The following is a 19,036-nucleotide window of genomic DNA, read 5'->3' on the forward strand; positions in this document are numbered from 1 at the left end:
GGCGTGGCGTCGTACGATCGCGGGAGGTGAGGTGAAGCTTGGGCCCCAGAAAAATGACCTCCACCTGCGTTCTTTCATAGCCAGGCCAGGGGTGTACGGATGGTCTCCCAAAGCCAGGCCACAACCCACCCATAGCCAACCAAACAAGCCCATCTTGGCTCTAGGAAACCAGGCCAAGGGTCGGCCACCTAACCAAACACACCCATAATGACAAAAAGTATATGTATTATGTCGATTAGTTAGAGGAGTCGCTATAGTTTTGTCTGGCTTCCATTGCTCGGGGAGAGTGGGCCTCAAGAAAACGAGGAATCGTCGAGTGGATCACGTCAAGCAAGTACGTCGTGGACGCCAACTGTTTCAGGCCTTCTCGGTTTGTTGTTGGGCGTTGACCAAGCCATACACCTATGGAACACATATCTGTGGTGGGGTCCCTTGGGATTTGGGGCCCTGGGACAACCGCCCCTCTTGCTTTCCCCTCAGGGCTAAGCACCGATCCTGGAACTATTAGTTCTATTATCTAGTTTGGAGTTGATAATAGGTGCTAATAGTTTATATATACACATTTTTAACTCACTATCCGATCATCTATTAGTAGGTGGATTCAAACGTTCCCGGCTAATGCTAATGGATCCAAACAAATTCTTAGAGTTGCAGAAACCTCGTGACAATGTTAAAAGTCACTTTGGGACATTCTTGATCATAGAATTCAAGTATGCAACTTGAATCCTTTGGAATATAAAAAAACCTGCATGGCCACCGGTTGGATGGATTCTGATAGACAACAGAAGAGAAACAAAGGAATCACTTCAGATTTTTTTTCATGGGGGTTGAACTCATATTCTAAATTCTCCAAATGTCATCACGACAAGCCATTTCATTGGATTTTCTTAGAAAGTTAACAAGTCCGTGCTGATGTGTTATTATTCCAAGAAAACGTTTTTTTCTCCAAGAGGTACTGTTACAAATGAATTTGTAGGGAAGTGAACTCAGTATAGCTCAGCTGGATGTGTTTTATTGTGGTGGAATCCGTCACTCGGATTCAAGTTCTCGATTGGACATGAGTGCTCATATTTTTTTTGGATTTTATTTCAGAATTTAACGACCCTATTTTTTTTTTTAGTATAGTAAGGTTGGTCTAATTTGGAAGATGCTCAAGTGGAGGATGTGTATACGGTGACTTCATTCCTTAACTCAGTTCTTTGCAAGTGTCCATATGGGTGGGGTTATTTTATCGGAGATGCTGGTAGGAGTACGGTGCGTTTGGTAACTTGGTGAGTTTGTGTTTGTGTATACGCGCGTTTATTAGGTCTCGGTAAAAAAGAACTGGCAGTTGCAGGGAAAATTCCCAGTGGCGAGGTCTGGTGGAAAAAAAAACTTGAAAGGAAAATTCCCAAATGCACTAGAGTCGCCTCCGAGAAGCTGCTGTTCCACAGGCCCACGCGCCAAAAGCGATGACAACAGGGCCTGGTTGGGAGTGTCTACGTGCGCCAGACGTCCTCCCTGTCACGTGCAGCTGCAGACCTTCCCACCCCATTACCTGATTCCCGAGGGCCGTGGCGGCAGCGGAAAGGCAAAGAGAGGAGCGGCGATGATATTTGGGCTCTGTTTCAAAATGAAACTGAGCACCGAAGAGAGAGAGGGAAGGGGGGGAGAGAGAAATCGGGGAGGAAGGGCGTTGGGGAGCAGGCGGCTATTGCGGCCGCCGTCTTCCTGATTCGGGGCCCCTCCCCGGATCGCTCCAGATTCGCAGGATTTGGGGATCGTGCGTTTGCAGCGTTTCGCCATCAGACTGGGAGAAAAAAATCAAGGTAATCTCCGTCGATGTCGTCACATTATTGCGTGCTAGGGTTCTTCGCTGGTTCTAGACACGCCGATGGGTTCCCAACTGTGATTTCCATGAGTTTTGGGTTGTGTGGCCGCATTTCGCGTCCTCTCCCAATCGCGTCCCCGTCACAGCGTTTCCTCTACCTCCACGCCGCGGCCCTCCTCCGCGGCTTTTGCGCTCCTTTCCATCTCCATCCGATACGGGGCGATCGGGCCGCCGTTGTTCTTCTCCACTCTGTCGCGCCGCCTTCTACTCGTGGCGTAGACGAATCTCAACCCTAGTGCGCTGAAGGCCGGTCTGCACCGGCCTGGTAGCACCGTCTCGTTGAGCTCTCTCTAGAGGGGATAAGCAGGTGAGGCAAAGCCGCCAAATTTTACATATGACAATCGTACTTTTGTACGCCGCAGGTATGCTGGTGGCCAGGTAGTGGCAAGTTATTGTGGACCAGTAGGGGTAATAGGGCCTTCTGGCCAGCCCTGGAGTTGTCACTGAGAGTAAACCTCAGCTTAAGAGTTGATGAGATTAATAATTTGATGTTATAGCACCATGCAGGTATTTACCTGTAATTCGGGGATGTGTTTGAAATGTGTTCTGAGTAAATCAATTGCATTGCTTGATGTTACCGATACAACATAGTGGCTGATTTGGGAAAATTTGAAAGATAGGTTATGTTGTTTTGAATTGTTTTAAGTAAAGTACATAAGGCATTTGTAACAACTAGATAGTATATTGCACTTCAAAATTAGGCAAGCTGCTACATGCTTGATATGCTCAATGCTAACTGTTTTTGTCTTGAATTAGTCCTCAATCCTATCTGGTTAGGATTAACTTTTTCTGAAAAGCATTATTTTTAAAGAAAGCATTCACCTAGTTCAGTTGAATGTCCCGCTTCTGTTGTGTTTGGTATCTGACTAGCTGTATCCAGTCCAACTGTTGCGATCTTGCCTTACACCCATACTTCTAATCACACCATCCCCTAGTCTACCTGCTTCCAAGTCCCAACCTTCCTTTTTTTTCTCTGCTTTCACCTGCTATTCTATTCATTACTATATTGCCATGAGCTGCCTCACTATCCCCGGTGTCACTACCATGCTATCATCGTCAAAGTCCCGTGTCCCCATTGTTAGAGCCATGCCAGTTTTCAAGTTCTTTTGATGTGTAACGGTCATGCTTCCCAAATCCCAATCAAGCTTTTGCATGTTCTTATTGCTTATTGGTTTTACTTTCTTGTTTATATAGGTAATGTTCTCATTATAGTGTTAATGCTTGTTTTGTAAAGTGACCATTGGAAAAAATGTTGAATCTTAAGTTTCCATGCACAGGTGAAGGGGCAAGTTTCTGCAACTTAAATAACTAGAGTGAATATGGCTGACATGAATTTTGATGCGATTCTTGAGGTTCCTGACACTCCTGACCAACAGCAGTCAAAATACCATGTTTCCAGCTCTATTGTTGGGAGGGATGATACAGTGGCAACTGCTAATCCATCACCAGTGCGTAAACTTAGAATTAGATTCAAGAACAATTCCCTGCATGGTTCAAGTCAAAATAATGCTTGTAGTGTATTGCCTGCAGCTTCAGATACTGATAAAAAAAAAGGGCAGACCCAGTGCCGGAGGCTCCCACATGAGTGGGGTCTGGGGAAGGGAAAAACCGAGGCAAGCCTTCCCCCCGCAAAATTTGCGGAGAGGCTGCTTCGAACCCACGACCTGGTGACTCAGTGAGACAGCTCTCACCACTGCACCAGGCCTGCTTCAGATACTGATCATATTTTCAAACAAGCTGAAGCAGCACAGATTCTGGAACTGTCAAAAGACTATAATGCAAAAATTTCCCTAAAGAAATCTGTCAGGACAGGGATATCTGTTGACAATGAAAAGACGGCTGAAAAACATGGCTTGGATCAGAGCAGAAGCATTTCAAACAACATAAGTTGTAGTGTGACTGGGGGAAGGAAACCTACCTTCCAAGCTAAAGATGGAGAGGTTGTTCAGCAAGATGCAGGTCATCAGAATGCAAACTTTCTAGGCATAGGATCAGGTCTTCCTACTATCCCAGTGGGAAAACCAGGAAACAGAACATGCACTAGCACTACTGATAAGCCGAAAGGTGTAACAGGTGCTGATGTTTGTCCAGGATCAAGTTCTGGGGAGATCAAAGGGGAAGTGATCACTAACAAGATCATTGCAGGACCTGCAGCTTCAGATACTGATCATATTTTCAAACAAGCTGAAACAGCACAGATTCTGGAACTGTCAAAAGACTATAATGCAAAAATTTCCCTAAGGGCCCGTTCGTTTAGTCTGATTTTCGGCCGGAAAGCTTCCCGGTCATGGTTGGCCGTATAAAATACAGCTACGTTCTGGCCCGGATCGGTTCCGGCACTCCATTCCCTGCAAAACGAACGTGCCCTAAAGAAATCTGTCAGGACAGGGATATCTGTTGACAATGAAAAGAGGGCTGAAAAACATGGCTTGGATCAGAGCAGAAGCATTTCGAACAACATAAGTTGTAGTGTGACTGGAGGAAGGAAACCTACCTTCCAAGCTAAAGATGGAGAGGTTGTTCAGCAAGATGCAGGTCATCAGAATGCAAACTTTCTAGGCATAGGATCAGGTCTTCCTACTATCCCAGTGGGAATACCAGGAAACAGAACATGCACTAGCACTACTGATAAGCTGAAAGGTGTAACAGGTGCTGATGTTTGTCCAGGATCAAGTTCTGGGGAGATCAAAAGGGAAGTGATCACTAACAAGGTCATTGCAGGACCTACAAGCCCTCTGTGTGTTGTTCCTCGAAGGCATGTTGGCCAAAAAAGGCTGGTCCGCAATGGATGTATTTCTCCCTCTAACATAGCCAAGAGAAATGTAAAAGTTGATGAAAAACGGGAAATGTGCTCTTCAAGTGAACATTTGCACCATCCACATCCTCAGCTTGATGCATTTGACAGAAGCAATGTGATTGACCTCACTGATAATTCACCAATAATGACAAGGCAGAGATCTAAAGTGAACAATAAATTGATCCCTGGACACAATATGGACACAAGGGCCACAAAAAAACTGAGAACAGACACAACTGGCAGGACTTCGGTTCCACTGTCCAAATTTCATGCAAACAGCAGCAATTGTTCTGAAGCTAATTTATCAGGCCGCAACAACAAAGGAAAAGGAATTAGCAGTGATATCTTGGATAGTGATCAAATTGGAGAAGCTAATTTGAGGGGGTATGTTCTATCTGTTCTCATAAAAGCTGTCTTCATCTCTTTTATGACTGGAATAACTAGTTCATTTCATGCTATACTAATTCATTTGAGTATGGTCTTCTCTTCTAAAAGATTAAAACATGGCAATATGGCTTATGTAAGAAATGGTAGTTGAATGAACTGATATAATTACAGTACAGTTAGCTTGATGGACATGGATTACGTTGAAACCCAACTGATTGCTTTAGAAGGCATTTTTTTTGCCCACTCTACTTTGTTTAGCAAGATACCTTATATTTCATATGAAATGAATACTTTGTTTTTTCTGGTCACTATACTGTTGGAGAAGCAACATGTGTTATGTCTTACTTCTACCTCTGTTGTTGCAGGGTTGATCTTAGTACTGCTGGAACTTATGTAAACAAAAACAGTTCTGATATAAACGTGGAGCAAGGTTGGAGAAAAACACACAACCACACAAGTAAATTACCCATTTCGTCTATGGGTAACGCAACTAGTAGTTCCAGACGAGAATCTGGATCTTCCATGCGATCTAATCAAAACCATGGATCTGCTGGAGGCAATCATAGCTCAGTTAGTGGCGCAACCCTGATGGTTCCTGATAGGTTAGGGAATAAAACAATAATGATTCGTAAAGGATGGAGAAAAGAAACCTCAACTTCTCATACTGGTGAAAGCTCTAGTGCTGTTGACGAACCTAGAGGTTCTCTTCAATCGTCAAAAATATCAGCTGGCAGAAATCATACCAGTCATCAGCATAATATTCCTATAATAACCATAGATGACATATCCCCTGAAGCTAGACCTAGTTCGAGTGGATTCACTAATGGAACCTCTGTTGATCCGAACATAGAAGCACAATTGGAGTCGGATGAGTTATTGGCTCGCCAACTCCAGGAGCAGCTTTACAATGAATCTCCTCGTTTTGCCCCAACAGAAGAGGTAATTTCTCATCATCTCTCTCTTAAGTACTCCATTCAACATCTTGATGATTAGAAAACAGTCAGATTCTCAGTTTTCCATAAAACTGTCAAGGGCGTCGGGCCCTAGGGTAGCAGGACCTCGGCTACGGAGTTCGTAGCCGTCGGCCGTCTTCTCCAGCGAGGGTGAGTTCCCTGCCGCAGGCTTGAGAGATTTTAGGAGAGAGGTATATTTGAGAAATCTGATATTGCTTATCCTTTCCTGAGTTCACGTACATGCTTAAATAACCTTGGATGCTAACCGACTAGAGCTACAATTCCTAACCAACTTGGACTCTTCCTATTTTAACCATAACCGACTCAATCTTTCTATTCTTAGTCACGCGTCGTCCTTGCAGACTCCTCTGCTCAGCCAGAGGCCGTAGCCTGGGCACCAGCGTCGCCCGGCCCGACTCCCGCGCGGGCAGCGCGCTCTGCTGCGCGACGGACGTCGCGAGCCCTATGGTGCCTCACGTACTGGCGCCCGTACATGACATCTCTCCCCCCCTCGAGATGCAGCTCGTCCTCGAGCTGGAATGTTGGAAACTTGGCGAGGAACGCATCAACATCTTCCCAAGTCGCGGAGGCAGCCGTCTCGCCTTTCCACTGGATCAAGACTTGGCGTACACCACGGTCCAAGCGGGTCCGGACAGCACGCGCAGGCTCTGGGGTCACGGCACCATGGTGGAGGACTGGTAGTGGTGGAGGAGCCGTTGGAGGAGGTCCGTGAAACTTCTTGAGGACACCGACATGGAACACATCGTGAATGCGAGCGCCGGCCGGCAAGTCGAGGCGAACGGCGACGTTGTTGATGATCTCGGTGATGCAATACGGTCCGTAGTATCTGGGCTTCAGCTTGCCGGTGCTAGAGTTGGGCAGGGAGGCGACCGGCCGGTGTCTGAGGCGAAGAAGGACCCAATCGCCCACCGCGTATGTGACGTCGCGGTGCGTCCGGTCGTAGTGGTGCTTCTGGACCTGCTGCGCCTGTTCGAGGCGATGACGCACATCCGCCAAGAACTCATCACGGTCAGTGATGGTGCGGGCAACAGCCGCCACCCTGGTGTCCCCCGGCTCATAGGACCGGATCGACGGAGGGTCACGCCCGTACACAACCCGGAACGGTGTGTCCTGGAGAGAGCTTTGGTAGGCGGTGTTGAAGACGTACTCCGCCCACGGAAGCAACTGAAGCCATTGGCGCGGCCGATCGCCCGTGAGGCAGCGCAGGTACATGGTGATGATGCGGTTGGCCGCTTCGGACTGCCCGTCGGACTGTGGGTGGAACGCCGATGTCATGTGCAGCTTGGTGCCCATCAACCGCATCAGCTCGCGCCAGAACTTGGAGGTGAAGACTGGGTCGCGGTCAGACACCAAGGACTGCGGCACTCCATGTAGACGAACGATGTCGGCGAAGAAGGCCTGTGCCACGGACTCAGCCGAGTAGGGGTGGGACAACGCGATGAAATGGCCGTACTTGCTGAATCGATCCACCACTGTCAGGATGACCGACTTGCCGCGAACTCGAGGAAGTGCTTCAATGAAATCAAGCGACACATCTGTCCAGACCCCCTGCGGCACAGGCAGAGGAAGCAGCAGCCCCGCCGGATGCAAATGCTCAGACTTATAGCGCTGACAAGTGGCGCACCTCCTGACAAACTCCTGCACAACTTGTTTCATATTAGGAAAATGGAAATCCCGGCGTAGTCGATGCAGCGTGCGCTGTACTCCCTCATGGCCCTCAGCATGGACGGCCTCCAAGATCTCATGTAGCAACGGGGAGGCCGGCGGAATGTACAAGCGTCCCGCGTACTGCAGCATGCCGTCGACGATAGCCCAAGGGGCTGTGCGTATGCCTGCCAGCACGTCATCCCGGATGGCGACGATGGCCGGTTCCGCGAGCTGGGCGTGGCGAAGACGGTCGACGAAGTCGAACCGGGGCGCTGAGAGAGCCAGAATAGCGCTCTCTTCCGGAGTGTCGCGGCGGGAGAGAGCGTCTGCCACCACGTTCGTCGTCCCGGGCTTATATTCGACGGTAAAGTCGAAGCCCAAGAGCTTGCCCACCCAATGATGTTGCGGAATCGTCGCCAACCGCTGATCAAGCAGATACTTGAGGCTGTAATGATCCGTCTTGACGATGAAGGAGCTCCCCCACAGGTACGGTCGCCAGTGCCGGACCGCATGGACAAGGCCGATGAGCTCACGCTCGTAGGCGGCCAGTGCACGGTGGCGAGGAGCGATGGCTCGGCTGAAGAATGCGATTGGGTGTCCGGCCTGGACCAGCACCGCCCCAAAACCATGGGACGAGGCGTCGCACTCGACGACGAACAGCTTGGAGAAGTCCGGCATTGCGAGAACAGGAGCCGAGGTGACCGCGTCTTTGAGAGCTTCGAACGCCGCGGTCGCTGCGTCGGTCCAGGCGAAACCGTCCTTTTTGAGGAGGGCGGTGAGCGGGGCGGCCACAGTGCCGTAGTTGTGGACGAACTTGCGGTAATAACCCGCCAAGCCGAGGAACCCACGCACCGCACGCACCGAGCGCGGAGTGGGCCAGTCGCGGATGGCCTGCACCTTGGCCGGATCCATGGCGACGCCGTCCTTGGAGATGGTGTGGCCGAGGTAGGAGACCGACGCCGCGCCGAACACACACTTTTTGCGGTTGAGAAAGAGCTGGTGGCGACGAAGCTCAGAGAGAACGGCGCGGAGGTGCCGCAGGTGGTCTGCCCATGTCGCACTGTATATCAAAATATCGTCAAAAAACACAAGGACGAAACGGCGAAGAAACGGCCGCAGGACGTCATTCATCAATGCCTGAAACGTTGCCGGGGCGTTGCAAAGCCCAAATGGCATCACCAGAAACTCGTACAGGCCATCATGGGTGCGGAACGCCGTCATGTGCACGTCTTCAGCCCGCATCCGCACCTGATGGTACCCCGACCGCAAGTCGAGTTTGGAGAAGAAGTGGGCGCCGTGTAGCTCGTCGAGGAGCTCATCGACGACGGGGATCGGGAACGCGTCCTTGACGGTGAGCGCGTTCAAGGCACGGTAGTCGACGCAGAAGCGCCATGATCCATCCGGCTTCTTGACGAGGAGGACCGGTGAGAACGCCGAATCGCTGCGGCGGACGATGCCCTGCTCCAGCATCGACGCACATTGACGCTCCAACTCGTCTTTGTGCGCCGCAGGGTACCGATAGGGCCGGACCGCCACTGGTGTCGCGCCCGGCTTGAGGGTGATGCGGTGGTCGTGGGCGCGCTTCGGAGGGAGGCCCTGGGGCTCGGCGAAGGCTACCCCAAAAGCCCCTAGGAGCGCGTCCAGCAGGGGCTCCCCAGCGGCCGTGGCGTCGTTGGTGATCGTGGGACTCGCCGTCGTGGCGCCTAAGGACGGAGACGCGGTTGCCGGGACGCCAGACCAGCAGACGGAACGCCCCTGGTGCTGGAACTGCAGGGTGCGTGCCGCGACGTCCCAAACGACGGGGCCCAAGGTGGCGAGCCACTGTGTCCCGAGGACGAGGTCGAAGCCCGCCAACGGCATGACGTAAAGGTCGACGTGGAACGTCACGCCGTCGATGGTGATGGAGGCGTCGCGGAGGACCCCTGGGCAGGCGATCCGCTCGCCGTTAGCCACCCGAGCCGTGAGCCGGGGCTGAGACCGAACGGACAGCCCGGAGCGGCGTGCTGCATCTTCGCCGATGAAGTTGTGGGTAGAGCCTGTGTCGAGCAGCGCGACGAGAGTAGTGGCGCCTACCGCGGCATGGACTTGCATCGTGTCGCAACCCGGTAAACCTGCCACCGCATGTAGGGAGAAAACTGGGGCCTCCAGTGCTGAATCGGCGTCCTCCTTGCCGGCGTCGGATAACTCGACTCCCCCGATGAAGAAGAGGCGCCGGCAGACGCGGTTGTGACCCCGGAAGTACTTCTCGTCGCAGTTGAAACACAGCCCAAGGCGGGGTCGTTCATCCTGTTCCGCCACCGAGAGTTGTTTCACTGGGGCCCCTTCTGTACGGCCCGGTGGTTGCGCAGTCTTGTCAGCAGGGGCGGGCAGGGCCGGTCGTGGGGCTGGTGCTGGCAGCAGGCCGCGCGGAGCAGCCCGGGCAGGGGCCGGTGCCGGCCGGTCGAGCTCCATCAACTCCACTTGGCGTGCCAGGCTCATGGCGGCCGCGAGCGACTGCGGGTTATGAATCCGCACCGCGTGGCTCAGCGGCGGTAGGAGTCCTCCCGTGAAGAGCTGTACTCGCTGGACTTCCTCCAGTGGCCCGGCGCGTGGAAGAAGGGCCTGGAAGCGATTCTGGTACTCTTCAACGGAGCCCGTGCGCCTGCACTCAGAGAGCTCGAACAGCGGCGCTGAGCGCAGGGGCGGCCCAAAGCGCAGGTGGAGGAGGTCCTTGAAGCGGCTCCACCGGGGAGTGCCCTCGTCCTCCTGGACTTGGATGTACCACAATTGGGCGACGTCCTCCAGATTATATGAAGCCATCCAGACTTTCTCCTCCTCCATGATGCGTTGCTGATGGAAGTACGACTCGCATCGATTGACGAAGATCAGCGGATCGGTCTTGCCATCGTAGCGTGGAAAATCCAGCTTTTGAAATCGCGGCGGCCGGTCGTTGTGGTGCTGTCCATCACCGCCCGGTCCCGTACCCGACGACGAGGCGGACTTCTCCCTGTCCTTCTTCAGCGTCGCGACGTCATCCTGCAGGGAGGTGATCGTGCTGGAGAGGCCCGCGATCAGCTTGGCGAGGTCGGCGTTGGATGGTTCCGCCATGAGGGTTGGCGGCGCAGCGGCTGGAGATGAGGTTGTTGGTGCAGATGGCGCAGGCGCAACGGCTAGGGCTGGTGCGGCTGGAGGTGGATCAGCGGAGCGGGAAGAGGAGGATCGTGACCGTGATACCAGGTTGTCAAGGGCGTCGGGCCCTAGGGTAGCAGGACCTCGGCTACGGAGTTCGTAGCCGTCGGCCGTCTTCTCCAGCGAGGGTGAGTTCCCTGTCGCAGGCTTGAGAGATTTTAGGAGAGAGGTATATTTGAGAAATCTGATATTGCTTATCCTTTCCTGAGTTCACGTACATGCTTAAATAACCTTGGATGCTAACCGACTAGAGCTACAATTCCTAACCAACTTGGACTCTTCCTATTTTAACCATAACCGACTAAATCTTTCTATTCTTAGTCACGCGTCGTCCTTGCAGACTCCTCTGCTCAGCCAGAGGCCGTAGCCTGGGCACCAGCGTCGCCCGGCCCGACTCCCGCGCGGGCAGCGCGCTCTGCTGCGCGACGGACGTCGCGAGCCCTATGGCGCCTCACGTACTGGCGCCCGTACATGACAAAAACAGATTAATGCAATCGTAGCAATGTCACTTCAACATGAAGAAGATACACATCAGACATCTAGGCCTGTAAGGAGGTTCCAAAACAATACTGTGAGAGCACTGAACTCATTTTATGTTTTGCATATGTGTGAGCTACTGACCAGTAGCTCTTATAGCTTTTCTTGCAATACAAGATCTGAATAGAAGTTAATATTTTTTAATATTAAAAACAAGAAATACGCTAACTAAATCTTGCAGAAAGAAAGTATTCTTTATGAAAAAATTCCTTTGCTGTGCTGTCTCTATTGAAATTGACATGTTTAATCCTTTTTTTATTATAGAGAGATGCCCGGGCTTCTCGTTTGAGTTCTTATCGAAATGCTCTTAGGGCTTGATTGGCGACAGCAAACGATATGATTTCCCGTCTGCAGAATACTGCTCCAATAACACTGGGATTGGTATTAATTCTCCCTTGCCCTTTTTTGTTTTTACTATGAATAATTGAATATCAGTAAAAGAACTTTTTCTGGGTTTCTTTAGACCAACCAACATGTTATTCAGCTTCAATGCATTCAAATCATATGGCAACATTATACAACTTTTTTAGGCTTCCAGTTGTATTACTAGATTATTTTTTGAAAGGCCGTATTACTACATTATTAATATACATTGGAATTTGATTGGTTAAATACTGGATCAGTTATATGTTTGTCTATGGACAAGCACTATCATGCCTTGGCTTCTGTTTGTAGTTTTCTGGTAGATGCTTTGGACTCCTAACTTTACCACAGGGGTGTTCTCAGCTGCTCTCTGTACTCAGTTGTGATGATAGTCTTCATTGAGTTAGCATTTTTTTTTGCTACCTTAGATAGAAGATTATTAACAGCTTCTATTTTGCTACTTTCAGGGAGCTGCTTTAGCAAGATATCCTGGTACTTTGCACATTCAACCAAACATTGACTTGTAAGTGATCATTCTACTATTCATCTGTTAGAGTTCCACTCGCCTTCAAGTTGCTTGATTGACTTGAGAATTCAACACAGTCTACATGTTCAATTCATTATATTGCTTGAAATGAAAGCTTTATGTATCTATCATCTATATGTCATTCTTCGTGTGCATATATCATCTTTTTCTCAAGGAAAGATATTAAAAAAAATGATTTTATCTTCCGCCTATTCATCTGTTTAAAATCTTGTACTGGGTGGTTTATTTTATCTGCATTTATGCTACTATAGCAATTCTCTCTTGGACACCCCCACCTCTAAAAAAGGACTATGAAATTTTGAACGTCCTAAAAGAGCACTTGTTGGTTTGTTGCAGAAATGACTATGACGCACTGCTTGCACTGGATGAAAATAACCACCAGCACGCTGGTGCTTCAGAAAGCCAGATCAATAATTAGCCGCCGGTCAGTAGTTCAGGTACCTTCCAAACTGGTATAAGTTTTTTTTCCTTTCCTTCTTGACTGAAAAATCCTAACTACTTTCCCGTGATTTCCTGTTTCCGACAGTCCAATAGCATTGAAGATCCATGTTCTGTTTGCCTTGAAAATCCTTCTGTGGGAGATACTATCCGCCATATGCCATGCTTTCACAAGTTCCATGAAGAGGTATCCCTCCTGATTGTTATGTTTCAATCACTTTCGCTGAATTTTATCGTGTTTCTGATGTCAAACTGTTTGCACGGTGCAGTGTATTGACGAGCGGCTTAGAAGAAAGAAGCTGTGCCCAGTCTGCAAGTTTGGGATTAATTGAAGTTTCCAGTCGGAGTTCTGATTGGTAGCGGTAGCGACTGAGGCTGCAATTTCTCATACTGGATGCTTCCCTGCAGAGAATGTTTTGTCCAAGATAAAAATAATTTATTGCTGTGATCAGTGCTTTCGGGCATCATTTTGTATGCACGCTTTTCTTGAGTTTTTTGTTGTCATGATCCACCAATGGGCATGAAATGGTTAACCAGCATCTTATTAATCATATATGTCGTTGCATATATTTCTTCTATGAAAAAAAGGCGAAGGTGAGGCTCGTCCCCATGTCATGGACCTGGCCTCTATAAATGTGCAGGCATTATTTTACGTTCTTGCACCACGTAACGAACGTGTCTGTGCATCATGGATTCGTCCCAAAGCTAATTACGTTGTGTGGAGTGATACTTTAATATATGGCAGACAAATTAGTTTACCCATCAGGTTGGTCGGGTGTTAATATATGGCAGACAAACTCATCAGGTTTGCGTTTGCCCGTTGGGAAGTGGGAACGTTAAGCATTGGTTACGCACGCAGCAGTCATAAATTACAATTAAAAATGAAGACAGAGACATAGAAAGCATGCCAGCAGCAGTGGTCTATTGGTAGAATAGTACCCTGCCACGGTACATACCCGGGTTCGATTCCCGGCTGGTGCAACCTGTCGTAGATTATAAATGAAAACTGTTTTTTTCCATTCCAAACGCAAACAATGTATTGCTCTCGAAAATAGTTTTTTTTTCATTCCTAAAGCAAACAATGTATTGCGCTTGAAAATAGTTTTTTTTTTCATTCCTAAAGCAAACAATGTATTGCGCTGAAATACTTGAGAAGTATAGCGAACACACGCCATTGATGATACAGTTCCCGTAGGATGTACTTCGAAATGCCAAACATTTACTGCTCAGTTTTGGATATGTGTGGATTAGCCTCGCAACTTTTGCGGTTCCGATTTTCTGATGCTGCTCACACTATCTTTAGTAGGTCGGCGCCCGTATCCTAATTTGGGCTGGTCGGCTCCCGTATCCTAATTTGGGCAGCCGATCCGGGAAGTTGTTGCGTGCTCCAACACCTGCGATCCCCGCACCACTCACTCAACACCCGCGGCAGCGCGTGCGAAGACCACGCGGGTGTGCTCTTCCCATCAGGCAGCAGCAGCAGCCCAGTTCCTGCCCGACCCGCCGCACCGCACGGGCAGAGATCCGGGCGGGTCAAAAGGATCGCGCGCAGGCGCAGTTCAGCAGCAGCGAACACCCAAGCGCTGAACGGGCGCCCGGTACAAGCCAGAATATGGGACCCGCTCCGCGGATCGCACGCGTCCATCGTCTCGGACGGCCGGGATCGCATCATCCGCCGAGGAGAGCACGAGACGGCCAAGCCAAGCCCGCCCGCCCCCGGGCCGCACTGAACACCGCGCGTGCGAGGAGGCGTCGCGCCGCGCGGCGTCCGCAATAAATCGAACGTCCACGGCCACGCTTCCGCTTGCCTCATCGTTCTCGTCTTGTCTTGGTTCTCTCGGCCTCTCGGGGGGAGGGAGTCTCGGCTCTCTTCTGTGCGGCGCTGACGGAGAAGGGGTTTTGATCGCTTCCTTCGTCTCTCTCTCTCTCGGTGAGGCCTCTGGCTTGCGCCGCTGCACGCATTCCGTTCTCGTTCGCATCCTCCGCCGCGGTCCTCCGTGCGGAGAGGTTGGGGATTCTGCGGGTTTCCTTTTACTCGTTCTCTCCTCATCAAAAGCGTGGAGGGGTTTCACGGGAAGTACGGGTATGGGAGGTTGTTCTGGGGTCAGTGTGTGTCGGTTCCTTCCGCAGATCCTAACTTTCCATAAGAATCGGTCTGTTGTTTTGCGAACGAAGATCGTATCGTTATACGAGATTTTCGTCTGATTTTTGTCTTATTTTCTTACCCGTCTGTCTGAATCTTATTGCCTGAGATTTCGTTTATACCTTTCGCCACGGTTGGGTAAGTTCACGCGACTCTGAAGTCTGAACTATTTCAGGGATTATGGTTTATGGCTACAAGATGCTAGTTCTCTGCAATGCAGGATGCTGCTTTTGCCATCCAAAAGATAGGATTATGGCTATTGGCTACATGTAACATGCTGGCCCTGTTCGCTTCTCCTGTAATCCGTCATTTTCAGCTTGCTTTTTCAGCCGAAACAATGTTTTTCTCTCACAACAAATCAGCCGGAACAGTATTTTGACTTATCTTTTCAGCGAAGCGAACGGAGCCAAAATACATTTGGCTTTTTATGTAAAAGCATCTTTATAAGATTCCCCTTTTTTCATCTCGATAGAGATTTTCAGCCACTGTTTCCACATTCTGTTTCGCCCTATTCTGATTGAGCGTGATGCTCAGAATTTCGCATGTTATTATGTCCATAAAAAAAGAATCCTGATGTTTGATTTACTGAACTGTCGTAATCTGCACTTCCAGCACAATTTACTAGAGCCTGCGTTGTTGGTGTCAACTCTAGTGAATTCCTTTTTCACCGATACAGTGAAGTGCGTTCCCGAGCACCTACACACCAAGTTGGATATCAATGGAGGGCGGTGTGACCGTAGCAGATAAGGCGGAATTCAAGGAGTGCCTGCGGCTGTCCTGGACACAGCCTTACATCCTTCAGCTTGTGCTGTCTGCTGGCATCGGTGGTCTTCTTTTTGGATATGATACAGGTATCTGAACATGACAAGTTATAACATCGATGCTGGACATTTTTTCAAGACATTTATTTATTTGGTGGTAACTGGTAACCAAAGCTGATTTATAGATGTTTCAATCCACTCCTGTGATTTATTTTCTCACAATTCAGATTTTAGTACTGTATTGAAATAGAATAAACCTGACAAACAACATGCATATATATTGAAGGACAAAATGTTCTAGTTTCAAGTTTTCAACTATGAATAACCAATTGCTCGATATCTCTTTCTTGACATTAGTGAAGAAATCAAGAGGAACTGCTTTTAACTTTTATCCAACACCTTGAAATTTTGAAGAAAAAAGTCCAGAAAATTTTCTTCTTTATTTGCAAGTTGCAACTGTCATGAACTCATGATGATATTAATCCTGTGGTACACCTTGCATGCTGTGCTTGTTCTTATAAAACGTTTTGACATCCTTACTTCCCATCTTCCATGTCCATCTCATTTACATACTACTCCAGGAGTGGAGTTTAGGTGTTTGATTTATTACCCTGTTGACATTTTATTTGCCAGGTGTCATATCTGGAGCCCTTCTCTACATTAGAGATGATTTTGCTGCAGTGAAAAAGAGCACTGTGTTAAGGGTATGTGTCAATGTTTCCCTTTTCATGCACTGTGGTTCAAGTTTAACTTCAGTTCATCTGACCTTTTCTTCAGACATTAACATTCTAGCTACGCTGATATGTGATGTCACGGACTCACGGTTTATTCCAAATAACAGGAGACAATAGTCAGTATGGCTGTTGCTGGAGCTATAGTTGGAGCTGCATTTGGTGGCTGGATGAATGACAAGTTTGGAAGGAGGCCTTCCATCATAATTGCCGATGCCTTGTTCTTTGCAGGCGCCGTAATCATGGCCTTTTCCCCAACACCTAATATTATCATTGTTGGTAGGGTATTTGTTGGTCTTGGTGTTGGGATGGCTTCCATGACAGCTCCTCTGTACATCTCTGAAGCCTCCCCTGCTAGGATCAGAGGTGCTCTAGTGAGCACCAATGGGCTTCTCATCACTGGTGGCCAGTTCTTGGCATACCTCATTAATCTAGCCTTCACTAGGGTACTCATCACTCAACTAGACCAACTCTTGTCATCTTCTACAAGTTTGGGAAACTTTTTTTTTTTTGAAAAAAGTGGGAAAACATTGTTTTGCAAGAAATAATTGACGTTACCTCCGATACCTGTGTCAGGTGCCGGGGACCTGGCGGTGGATGCTTGGCATTGCAGGGGTTCCTGCCCTGGTCCAGTTCGTACTGATGCTGATGCTTCCAGAATCACCAAGATGGCTCTACAGGAAGGTTGATATTAGTATTTTTGTACAAAAAGTAGTTCTTATGCAAGAATTACTTAGGATTCAAATACCACCCTTTTGTCTGCACCTTACAGATAGTTACATAATAATCTAGTGAATCTTTGTTGCATGCCAACACGAGGAAAGGATTATGCTGCGAAAGGGAAGGAACATACTGACAATTTGCACTTTCTTTGTGAAACGAACAGGGCAGGAAAGAGGAAGCTGCAGCAATCTTGCAGAAGATTTACCCTGCGAATGAGGTCGAGCAAGAGATTGACGCAATGCGCCGGTCTGTGGAAGAAGAGGTGCTCCTCGAGGGCTCCATCGAGCATGGCCTCATTGGCAAGCTGAGGAAGGCGCTGGGCAGCAAGGTCGTTCGCCGTGGGCTATTGGCCGGCGTCATTGTCCAAGTCGCGCAGCAGTTCGTGGGCATCAATACCGTCATGTACTACAGCCCGACGATCGTGCAGCTGGCCGGCTATGCGTCCAACAACACAGCCATGGCACTATCCCTCATCACCTCTGGCCTGAACGCCATCGGCTCGATCGTCAGCATGTTCTTCGTGGACAGGGCAGGCCGGAGGCGCCTGATGCTGATCAGCCTGGTTGGCATCGTCGTGTGGCTCGCCGTGCTCGGCGGCACGTTCCTGGGCGCCGCGCACCACGCCCCACCAGTCAGCGACGTGGAGACCCGACTGCTGGCGAACCAGACCCAGACGTGTCCCGAGTTCAACCCGAACGTCCGCTGGAGCTGCATGAACTGCCTCAAGGCTGCGTCCACGTGCGGCTTCTGTGCTCACCAGGGAGACAAGGCAAGTGCACCATTTCTCGTTCTCGTCTGCAGGGTTGCTGCTGCACGTTCATCTTAACGGAATCGCTTACGATCTCGTCGGAGTTGCAGCTTCTTCCGGGGGCGTGCTTGGCGCTGAACGACGAGTCTCGGCATGCGTGCCGCGCGGACCACCGGGAGTTCTACACAGAGGGGTGCCCGAACAACTTCGGGTGGCTGGCGCTGATCGGCCTGGGCGCGTACATCGTCTCCTACTCGCCCGGCATGGGCACGGTGCCGTGGATCGTCAACTCGGAGATCTACCCGCTGCGGTTCAGGGGCATCTGCGGCGGCATCGCGGCCGTTGCCAACTGGGTCTCCAATCTCATCGTGACGCAGACGTTCCTGTCCCTGACCAAGGCACTCGGGACATCGGCCACCTTCTTCCTCTTCTGCTGTGTCTCCTTCCTGGCTCTCATCATCGTCTTCCTCACCGTGCCGGAGACTAAGGGCCTGCAGTTCGAGGAAGTGGAGCGCATGCTGGAAAGGAACGACTACAAGCCCTGGAAGAGGTACCATGGTGGCATCGAGCCGGCAAAAAACAGTGAGATTGGCCTCACCACGCCATGAAATTCGCATAGGCTCTGTTATCTAGATTCGAGTAGCAATAATTCGTAGTGGTAGTTTATAATAGGTCGTCTGCTGATCCCCCTCTAGATTTCGAAGAAGTAAAAAGGAGGCATTAGTCATTGTCATTCAGTTATGAAAAATTGACATTTGATAGCTGATTTTCTTTGTTCTAGAGCATTTAATCTTGATTTTAGCACTGGAGTGGCTTGTTATATTTAATCTTGTTCTAGAGCATTTAATCTTTGTTCTACAACATTCAAAATTGTTTTTTACTTTTTACTTTTTACCATTAGGTAGCGTGTCCGTGCGTTGCTACGGGACAACTAAACTTTTGTACTAAAAACACACGGATCGCACGATAAGATAACAATACTATGAAATTAAATACCGACGTTAAAGTGATATTTAATATACAAAAACAAAGTTCATGAAATTAACACAGTCACGTAGAGCGCGGCGTCACATGCTCATAAACTCTACTGTATAGACCTTTTCATTATACGGCTAAGATAATGTTTTATATCGGCGGAAAGAAATCTTCTATATCTGTTTTTTCGTGCGTCAATAAATCTATAAATAAGTTCTATTGCATCT

At 49.3% G+C, this 19,036-nt stretch overlaps 1 protein-coding gene and 1 pseudogene across 3 annotated transcripts; both read left to right on the plus strand.

The window, feature by feature from the left end:
* Positions 1-1,526: 1,526 nt before the first annotated feature.
* Positions 1,527-13,235, plus strand: LOC136491113 (uncharacterized; annotated as a pseudogene).
* A 1,252-nt stretch (positions 13,236-14,487) lies between these two features.
* On the plus strand, positions 14,488-18,598 carry LOC136491103 (probable inositol transporter 2). 3 transcript variants are annotated; one of them, XM_066487329.1, is made up of 7 exons: positions 14,488-14,658; positions 15,548-15,722; positions 16,266-16,336; positions 16,474-16,809; positions 16,940-17,047; positions 17,250-17,855; positions 17,945-18,598. In XM_066487329.1, the coding sequence occupies exons 2-7, from the start codon at positions 15,590-15,592 to the stop codon at positions 18,440-18,442; spliced, it is 1,752 nt and encodes a 583-aa protein (XP_066343426.1). In that variant the 5' UTR covers positions 14,488-14,658; positions 15,548-15,589; the 3' UTR covers positions 18,443-18,598. The 3 variants fall into 3 exon arrangements, with proteins under 3 accessions (XP_066343426.1, XP_066343424.1, XP_066343425.1); XM_066487327.1 differs by having other exon boundaries at positions 14,490-14,658; positions 15,484-15,722; XM_066487328.1 differs by lacking the exon at positions 14,488-14,658 and having other exon boundaries at positions 15,248-15,722.
* Positions 18,599-19,036: the final 438 nt, after the last annotated feature.

Source organism: Miscanthus floridulus, chromosome 11, assembly GCF_019320115.1.
Source record: "Miscanthus floridulus cultivar M001 chromosome 11, ASM1932011v1, whole genome shotgun sequence".
NCBI lineage: Eukaryota > Viridiplantae > Streptophyta > Magnoliopsida > Poales > Poaceae > Miscanthus > Miscanthus floridulus.